Below are 10,438 nucleotides of genomic sequence, written 5' to 3'. Positions count from 1 at the left end.
GGCAAAGGTGCATATTTTTGCTACTGCAAGAAGGAAACCCCATCGGCTACGCTTCCAAATCTCTCACAGACTGTGAAATCAACTACGCTCAAATCGAAAAGGAGCTCTATGCCATTCTGTTCGGATGTAAACGTTTCCATCAGTACGTATATTGACGACAAGTCATTGTGGAATCCGACCACAAGCCCCTTGAGTCAATCATGAGGAAACCACTAGCCACAGCCCCGCCAAGGCTACAGAGATTGATCCTTCAACTACAAAAATACGACTTCGCAATCACTCACCGTCCAGGCAAAGACATCCCTGTCGCAGACACACTCTCCAGGAAGTTTCTTACCTATAAGGACAGCAGCCCTCAGTGAAGGCATGGTCATGCAAGTGCACACTGTGTACAGCAATTTATCAGTTAGTGACACAAAACTGAAGGAGATCCGAGCAGAAACAGAAAAGGACTCACAACTCACACAGCTGAGGAAAGTCATACAGGATGGATGGCCTGAGGAGAGAAGAAAATGCCCTCAGAGCGTCTCAGAATTTTCGAACGATCGTGATGAACTATCACAGATCAACGGAATGATTTTCAAAGGAGAGAAAATCATTATTCCTACCAGTCTTAGAGAAGAGATTTTGACAAAGATCCATGCTGGACACATGGGCATGGAAAAGTGCAAACAGAGAGAACGGAACATTTTGTTTTGGCCCGGAATGTGCAAACAAATAGAGGACATTGTTGGTAAATGCGTCATCTGTCTTGAACGACGCCCCTCAAACACCAAAGAGCCAATGTTACCTCACTGTATCCCAGACCCACCCTGACAGGTCGTGGCAAATGATCTGTTCACCTGGAACAACGAGGACTACATCGTACCAGTGGACTACTACAGCAGATACTTTGAACTCGACAAGTTTCACAGCATCACAGCTGCAGCTGTGATACACAAGCTAAAAGCAGCCTTTGCCAGGCATGGCATTGTAGAGACTTTAATATCTGACAATGGCCCCTGTTACAAATCAAATGAGTTTGAATCCTTCACAAAAGCATGGGAGTTCATACATGTCACCACAAGCACACATTACCCTCAAAGTAAGTGCCTTGCTGAAAAATCTGTGCAGATTGCTAAATCACTCATGGACAAAGAAAAAGCAGACTAGAGACCCCTACCTCAGTCTCCTTGAATACCGCAACACTCCAGTTGACAACTTCAAATCACTAGCCCAGCTGTTGATGAGCCGCGGACTTCGCTCAATCCTTCCCAGCACCAACCAGCAACCTGAGGTCGTCAGCTACAAGGAAATGCATAAAAAACGTGCACAGAGACAACAACAACAAAAGCGATACTACGACAGGTCAGCTAGACTACTGCCACCACTGATCGACGGAGAGTCAGTTAGAATCCAGGAGCATGGCCTCTGGAAGCCAGCAGTCGTCATCCAGCCAGCTGACACTGTGTGTTCATATCACATCCGCACGAGATGGCAGCAGTGGCAGCAGTGTATGAGATGGCAGCAGTGGCAGCAGTGTATGAGATGGCAGCAGTGTATGTGCAACGTTTTAGACTGATCCAATTAACTTTTGCATTTTTGTTCAAAATGTTGTATCCAGACTGCCCAAATGTGCCTAATTTGTTTATTAATAACTTTTCATGTTCAAAATTTTGCACTCTCCTCAAACAATAGCATGGTATTATTTTACTGTAATAGCTACTGTAATTGGACAGTGCAGTTAGATTAACAAGAATGTAAGCTTTCTGCCAATATCAGATATGTCTGTGTGCTGGGACTTCTTTTCTTTTTACTTACAACCTCATGCTAATTGCATTAGCCTACGTTAATCTCAACCGTCCCGTGGACGGGACACAGATCCCGAAGAAGTTTTAACTGACTTGCCTAGTTAAATGTTAAATACAAATAAATACAATTAAAACAAGACAGAGCTAGCTTGCACTGCAGTGCATAACATGTGGTGGGTAGTTGACTTGAGAGAGAAAGACAGTAGTTGAAAAGTTTTGGAGAGAGAGAACTAGCTATATTTAAAAAAATTTTTTTTTTAACTTTCACTTAAAGATGCACTATGTGGAAATTGCTCTACCATTTTCCTTCTTGACTCTTCCAAGTCAAGGTAAGCTTTTGGTTTTATTAATTTACTGCCACCGGGGTCCGCAATTGTAACTGCTAAACTGCTTGCTGTACACTGTACTGCATGATTGCATGATTGTAGGGGGTTTACTAACACTAGGGGGTTTGTAGGGGGTTTACTAACACCTAGACCCACTCCAATTAATTTACCGCCCCAATAGGTTCACAAACGACGCAATCGCAATCACACTGCCCTAACCCATCTGGACAATACCTATGTAAGAATGCTGTTTATCGATTAAAGCTCAGCATTTAACACCATAGTACCCTCCAAACTCGTCATTAAGCTTGAGACCCTGGGTCTCGACCCCGCCCTGTGTAACTGGGTTCCTGTACTTTCTGACGGGCCGCCCCCAGGTGGTGAGGGTAGGAAACAACATCTCCACCCTGCTGATCCCCAACACTGGGGCCCCACAAGGGTGCATTATCAGCCCGCTCCTGTACTCCATGTTCACCCATGACTGCGTGGCCATGCACGCCTCCAACTCCATCATCAAGTTTGCAAACGACACTACAGTGGTAGGCTTGATTACCAACAACAACGAGACGGCCTACAGGGAGGAGGTGAGGGCCCTCGGAGTGTGGTGTCAGGAAAAGAACCTCACACTCAACGTCAACAAAATAGAGATGATCGTGGACTTCAGGAAACAGCAGAGGGAGCACCCCCCTATCCACATCGACGGGACAGTAGTGGAGAAGGTAGAAAGTTTTAAGTTCCTCAGCTTACACACCACGGACATACTGAAATGGTCCACCCACACAGACAGCATGGTGAAGAAGGTGCAACAGTGCCTCTGCAACCTCTGGAGGCTGAAGAAATTTGGCTTTTTTTTGGAAAACACTCACACTCACTCAAACTTTTACAGATGCACAATCGAGAGCATCCTGTCGGGCTGCATCACCACCTGGTACGGCAACTGCTCCGCCCACAACCGTAAGGTTCTCCAGAGGGTAGTGAGGTCTACACAACGCATCACCGGTGGCAAACTACCTGCCCTCCAGGACACCTACACCACCCAATGTCACAGGAAGGCCAAAAAGACAACAACCACACGAGCCACTGCCTGTTGACCCTGTTATCATCCAGAAGGCGAGGTCAGAACAAATGCATCAAAGCTGGGAGCGAGAGACTGAAAAGCAGCTTCTATCTCAAGGCCATCAGACTGTTAAATAGCCATCACTAATATTGAGTGGCTGCTGCCAACATACTGACAACATGCTGCCAACATACTGACTCTAGCCACTTGAATAATAAAAAATTGGATGAAATAAATGTATCACTAGTAACTTTAAACAATGCCACTTTATATAATGTTTACATACCCTACATTACTCATCTCATATGTACAGTTGAAGTCGGAAGTTTACATAGACCTTAGCCAATACATTTAAATTCAGTTTTTCACAATAGCTGACATTTAATCCTAGTAAAAATTCCCTGTTTTAGGTCAGTTAGGATCACCACTTCATTTTACGAATGTGAAATGTCAGAATAATAGTTGAGAGAATAATTTATTTCAGCTTTTATTTCTTTCATCACATTCCCAGTGGGTCAGAAGTTTACATACTGTACACTCAATTAGTATTTGGTAGCATTACCTTTGAATTGTTTAACTTGGGTCAAACGTTTCAGGTAGACTTCCACAAGCTCCCCACAATAATTTGGGGGAATTTTGGCCCATTCCTCCTGACAGAGCTGGTGTAACTGAGTCAGGTTTGTAGATCTCCTTGCTCGCGCACACTTTTTCAGTTCTGCCCACAAATTGTCTATAGGATTGAGGTCAGGGCTTTGTGATGGCCACTCCAATTCCTTGACTTTGTTGTCCTTAAGCCATTTTGCCACAACTTTGGAAGTATGCTTGGGGTCATTGTCCATTTGGAAGCTTTAACTTCCTGACGGATGTCTTGAGATGTTGCTTCAATATATCCACATAATTTTCCTACCTCATGATGCCATCTATTTTGTGAAGTGCACCAGGCCCTCCTGCAGCAAAGCACCCGCACAACATAATGCTGCCACCCCTGTGCAAAAATGGTTGGGATAGGGTTCTTTGGCTTGCAAGCCTCCCCCTTTTTCCTCCAAACATAACAATGATCATTATGGCCAAACAGTTCTATTTTTGTTTCATCAAACCAGAGGACCTTTCTCCAAAAAGTACGATCTTTGTCCTCATGTGCAGTTTCAAACAGTAGTCTGGCTCTTTTATGGCGGTTTTGGAGCAGTGGCTTCTTCCTTGCTGAGTGGCCTTTCAGCTTATGTCGATATAGGAGTCGTTTTACTGTGGATATTGATACTTTTGTACCTGTTTCCTCCAGCATCTTCACAAGGTCCTTTGCTGTGGTTCTGGGATTGATTTGCACTTTTCGCACCAAAGTACATTCATCTCTAGGAGACAGAACGTGTCTCCTTCCTGAACGGTAAGATGGCTGCGTGGTCCCATGGTGTTTATACTTGCGTAATATTGTTTTTACAGATGAACGTGGTACCTTCAGGCGTTTGGAAATTGCTCCCAAGGATGAACCAGACATGTGGAGGTCTCCAATTTTTTTCTGAGGTCTTGGCTGATTTCTTTTGATTTCCCATGATGTCAAGCAAAGATATACTGAGTTTGAAGGTAGGCCTTGAAATACATCCATAGGTACACCTCCAATTGACTCAAATGATGTCAATTAGCCCATCAGAAGCTTCTAAAGCCATGACATCATTTTCTGGAATTGTCCAAGCTGTTTAAAGGCACAGTCAACTTAGTGTATGTAAACTTCTGACCCACTGGAATTGTGATACAATGAATTATATGTGAAATAATCTGTGTGTAAACAATTGTTGGAAAAATTACTTGTGTCATGCACAAAGTAGATGTCCTAACCGACTTCCCAAAACTATGGTTTGTTAACAAGAAATTTGTGGAGTAGTTGAAAAACGAGTTTTAATGACTCCAACCTAAGTGTATGTAAACTTCCGACTTCAACTCTATATACTGTACTCTATACCATCTACTGCATCTTGCCAATGCCACACGGCCATCGCTCATCCATATATTTATATGTACATATTCTTATTAATTCCTTTACACTTGTGTGTATAAGGTAGTTGTTGTGAAATTGTTAGATTACTTGTTAGATATTACTGCACGGTCTAAACTAGAAGCACAAGCATTTCGTTACACTCGCATTAACATCTGCTGTGTATGTGACCAATAACATTTGATTTGATTTGAGTGACTGTGCCAAAATGGCCTAATGGATTTTCAAGCCTGACATCTTACAATGACCTTAGTCATCAGGGCTTTTCATTTTTGGAGTTTGTTGAAAAAAAGAAGACACAGACAGGTGAGGAAACGTCAAACTTATTTTCCTATTGTAAAACAATGAGCTAGAACAACGGCGCATGTGGAGGATGCACACAAAGTAATGTGGATGGAGAAGGAAATGCCTCGCTTTACAATGACCATCAGGGTGTACCCTTTCCATGCATACTAAATGTTGCCACTTTTGGTGACTTGACCTACATTTCATATACTATGAATATGACAACAGCACATGATTTAAGGCCTTCATGAGGAGGGCTGTGGTGGGGGAAGATTCTTATGACATTGCCAGCAGTAAGATCTGGGTTCAATTTTCAAAAAGACAAGGACTGTAGCTTTCAAATGATATATCCCCCAAACGCACTGGTCCAAAACAACCCCTCAGAGTTTAACAGGTTTAAAGGGCAACGGCATCATGAACTTCATTTACCAAGTACCAGGACATTTTAGACAAAAAACGAGTTGCCTCAATAACCCATAGCACACATCAAAATCCACAAAGAAATGGTTAATTGACCACAAAATCATAATTTTGCAATGGCCATCTCTGTCTCCGGATTTGAACCCCATTGAAAACCTGTGGTTTGAATTGATGAGTGGAGTCCATAAGCGCAGATGAAGGATATCAAGGATCTGGAAAGATTCTGTGTGTAGGAATGGTCTAAGATCCCTCCCAATGTGTTATCTATTCTCATAAAATATTTTTGAAAAAGGCTCAGTGTCATTATCCTCGCAAAGGGAGGGTGCAGAGTATTGAAAACAGGGGTGCCAATCATTTTTTGACATATCTTTTTTTATCCTTTCATTTAAATGACTTGTTAAAGAAAATGTCTGTCTCTGAGCAACTGTGTTAGTATAAAATAAGATAATTTCCCAATTTCTTTGAGCTTACAATATAGCTCAGTATTTTAAATATTTATTTTTAGCTCATTTTTATCAAGGGTGCCAATAATATTAGACGTGACTGTACTTGACTCTGACGTGAACAGAACAAAGGCAAAGGTGCATATTTTTCACTAGGTGGCACTCTTTCCTTTACATGTTAATAAAATCCTAGAACATCTGAACACAGAATATTAGCCATTTGTTTGATTTCTTCTAAACCATAGCATACATTAGAACATTTCAGTGCATAATTTCACTGCAACGATTGTTAGAATGTTGTGCATGTTACATATATAAAAGGTGTAATACCAGTTTGGAAAACCAATAGGAAATGTATATGCCACCATAATGCAAAGAATCTACATGTAGGGTATCCATGTTGGTGAGCTAAACAAGGCAATCGATTCAAACCAAGACAATGGTCAATACCAACATGAACGAAGCAGGTCTTTATTGTCCGTCATCATTGATGAAATAGATAACTTGTCAGCAAGCTAGTTCATATAATAAGCAGTTTATTTGATAATGATTTAATTCATGAAACACATTCATGCAAAGTCTGTCCTAGATTGGGAAGATCAATAGTCTAGATAAGTAAACGTGGATGGAGGACAGAAAACGCCTTGAATGTACCCATAACAGAATAATATCATTTCTCCCTCTTCCTACCATCATTTTATGTATTCATCGATTCATTACTTTTGTTTTTAGATAGATCTTTAATCAAAGTTAAAGTACATGTACAATAGTTCACTGTTTACATTGGATACTTTATCTTGATGTTCTTTAAAATGTAGGTACATGTAGTCCGTAATACCCTTGATTGGTTAGCATTTTGTTGAACTTCAGTTTACATAGCATATTTAATTATGAATGTTGTAGTTTGTCATTGCTGCAAGTATTTGTTCTGATAACTTTCCATAAGTTCTCTTTCTCACCAAACATTATTTTGAATAAACTAAACAAATGCTGTATATTTAACACCACAGAAATGTTAAACACATTTTGACTTGTTAGTTTGAATGAAGCAGTATTGTTAAAGCTTCAGGTCTCGTTCAACAATTTGACACTTCTGAAAATGAAAGTAAGTGAAACAAATGCAATTGCACATTTTTTTCTAAATACTTGATTTATCAAATAAAAATAAAGATAACTCCTTGTCTCTAGAAGTAACTATTTATGTACAATACACTATGGGTAAATTATTATGGAACACCAGTATATTTCAATGGCAAGGCATGGCAAATTTCTTAGAAATGCTAATTGGTGTACACTATAGATGGACCAATTAAAAGCAAACTTTTATTGGTGTGAGCCAATGAAATGGCTTCTTATTAAACTGTGAATGATTGACACATCACATAGCAGCTCTACCTGATTGCATGTCCTACTAAATTGCTCAAGACATTTTGTTGTGGTATTGTTGTTGGGATATTGTACGAAGCAAAATAAATACATTTTAAAACGTTGCATTGTACTATTGTAGATGTATCGCTATATTGTAAGTTGCATTATCCTTGTCATTTGTTGAGAGAAATTATGATTTCCGTAAGTTAAATGGTAACACGTTTTATGTGAAGTGCAGACTAACAGTAAGAGAAGACAAATAAACAGTGACATTTAAAGTGCAAAATAAATCATATTCTACAGTGACGTTTTTAATATGCAGCATGTAGTAAGGGGACATATATGTTCAGAATAATAGTTATTTGTAACTGAAAAAGGAATTAGCTAAATCTCTGAAATGTGAATGATTGACTGATGATTTTACACCTGAAGTAAAGATTCTGTGAAACTGTATAGCTAGCACCCCCTATTCATGCGTATTAGCTGTAATACAAAAATAACAGAAATCATGTTTATTTCGACACATTCCACAGTATCTATCTTCAAATTTGTTTCTGATTTAAAATGTGCCCCAAATGGCACTCAACTCCCTATTTAGTGCAGTACTTTTAAACAGATCCCTATGAGCCCTGGTCAAAAGTAGTGCACTATATAGGGAATAAGGTGCGATTTGGGACGTAATGTTCATCTCTGGGTACATCCAGTGAATTCCCCTAAAGAAAAGCCACTTGTGATCATATCTGGGTGAAACCATCTCCCGAGGTAGACAAGAACACATGCGGACCATTACAAAGCCACAAGTAGATACATCGACTTTATCTTGCAAAACGCATTCATTTCGATTCTCCCCCAAATCCTGTTCTCTCTCAATGAACAAAGAAAGAGTAATAATGACACTTATTTCTGTAATACTTTACTTAATGTAGTATTACCGTTATTTCAAATGGCGATATAGGCCTACTGTAGGTAACATTTAGTAACACTTGAAGCAGTTCCTCGTGAAGTGTTATATTGTCTAATAAGCACATTCATAGCACTTTATAGATGCCTTCGTAGGGCTTAATAAGACTGTATAATAAATACTCTATAATGGTTATCATTGATACGGCACACTTTTTCACTCCAAATGCAGACTTACCAGCTGTGATAGTCCCTGATTGGGTGTGAGAGATAAATAATAACGCCAAGTGTAAACTGCACATTGCCTTTTTATAATCAAACACCATTTCAGATCTGATTCTTAAGTACATGAAGGTAAAACTTTACTTGATCCCCCTTATGTGTTATAACGCTTTAAAACATGAATGCAGCTCATAGATACAGTCATTGAGCATTGTGAAACTTTACAATACAGGTAATAAGGCATGAGAGAGACATTAATGATATATAACAGTCTCTGGCACCTTATTGCTTTATTGTACAGTTTATTTGACTTCATCTTTAAGGTGATATGAATGCTTGTAAAGCAATACAACAGTTGATAACCCTTCATAAGAAGGAGCGTCAAATAAAGTGTTACCTAAATTACTTCTGAGGTCTGACCTATACAAAGTGAATCCTATAATTTAGCTATGTATTATGTTCATATCACACATGATCATTCTAATTTAAAGCACTTCTTTACGCAAACTAGTCAGTAAGATCAGATGAGGCTGCTGCTCTCCTGTTACAGTTCTTGTTTTGTCCCTGGAAGCGTTTGTGATGGGAGGAGCAGATAAGAACAGGTCTTAGAACAGGTCTTATTAAGGCTTTTGAGGGCTGTTGTACTGAGTCAGACTCCATTAGATTCCTCCAGGATCAGGATTTAATTACAGAGGGGCTAGGGGACCCCCCCCATAACAAACGGGGACCCCACATTTGTCAACGACATGGACGTTGGGCACCATTGTCGTGCAGAGCCATCAAGATTCAATGTGTAATTCGAACCCTGCTAAAGAACATGTTCCTAGACTGGAGCAGGGAGGCCTTAGTTGCAGAAAGAGGTTAGTATCACCCACTTCCCTAGTCTGTGCGGCGTTGGGGGTCACACCGCTGCCTAGTGCTCCCTATTACTTGTTTTGTTCTTGGGCTTAATTGTAATTTGAAGCAGACCCCTCTTTGTATTCTTAAGCTGAGAGTTAAAACAAAGCGTTTTTGCACAATTTGCGACAAACACGTTTGTGGTTGTGGAGTTACTCTGACATACAGTTGATAAAGGGGTGTGTGAAGTGAGGTTTGGATAGACTGATATATAGATTGCCCTGGGCTAGTCTATATTATCTGGTGGCTGTCTTGCTCTCAGAAGCATCTGACTTCCCCTTAGTGGGTGTGGATGTAGATGACGATGGGTAAAATTTGCCTCGCCTTCTGGGCATCCCAGTGGCGGAGGAGTCCTCGGTCTGAGGCGGTCTGGGTTTTAGCGGAAGTGCAGTCTGCGCCCGCACAGATATGAGCTGCCTACGGACCTCTGTGACTGCAGCCCCCCGTCGTGGGCGCTGAGGGGAGGGGCTGTCGGTCCGGGAGGTGGAGTAGCTGCGGGGGGAGGTGCTGAGGCTACGGGGGGAGGGGAATGCAGAGTGAGGGGCTCGGAAGATGATCCCACGCACGGGGGTTCGGGAGGTGGAGAATAGGGTGGAGTCGGCCCCGGGTCCAGGTCGGGATTGCAGAGTCTGGGACCTCTGGTGCAGTGGAACATTCATGCTTGGGGTCCTGGATTTGTGAGATTGATGCCTGAAAGACAGAAACACAACACAGAAATAGTCAGAGATCTAGAATGATGCTTT

General features: G+C 41.0%; 1 protein-coding gene across 4 annotated transcripts in view; it reads right to left on the bottom strand.

Annotated features, from left to right (window-relative positions):
- Nucleotides 1-6,762: 6,762 nt before the first annotated feature.
- LOC110502602 (tau-tubulin kinase 1) overlaps nt 6,763-10,438 on the bottom strand; it is a 42,589-nt gene continuing 38,913 nt past the window's right edge. For all 4 annotated transcript variants that reach the window (XM_036960219.2, XM_036960221.2, XM_036960220.2 and 1 more), the window contains exon 15: nt 6,763-10,385. In XM_036960219.2, the coding sequence (XP_036816114.2) occupies nt 9,932-10,385 (454 nt within the window). In that variant the 3' untranslated portion in view covers nt 6,763-9,931. The remainder of the gene's footprint in view (nt 10,386-10,438) is intronic.

This window comes from Oncorhynchus mykiss, chromosome 23, assembly GCF_057628025.1.
Source record: "Oncorhynchus mykiss isolate SJ-2025 chromosome 23, ASM5762802v1, whole genome shotgun sequence".
In the NCBI taxonomy this organism is placed as follows: domain Eukaryota; kingdom Metazoa; phylum Chordata; class Actinopteri; order Salmoniformes; family Salmonidae; genus Oncorhynchus; species Oncorhynchus mykiss.
Note: the sequence above shows the minus strand (reverse complement) of the source record. Positions and strands in the feature narration are given on the sequence as shown.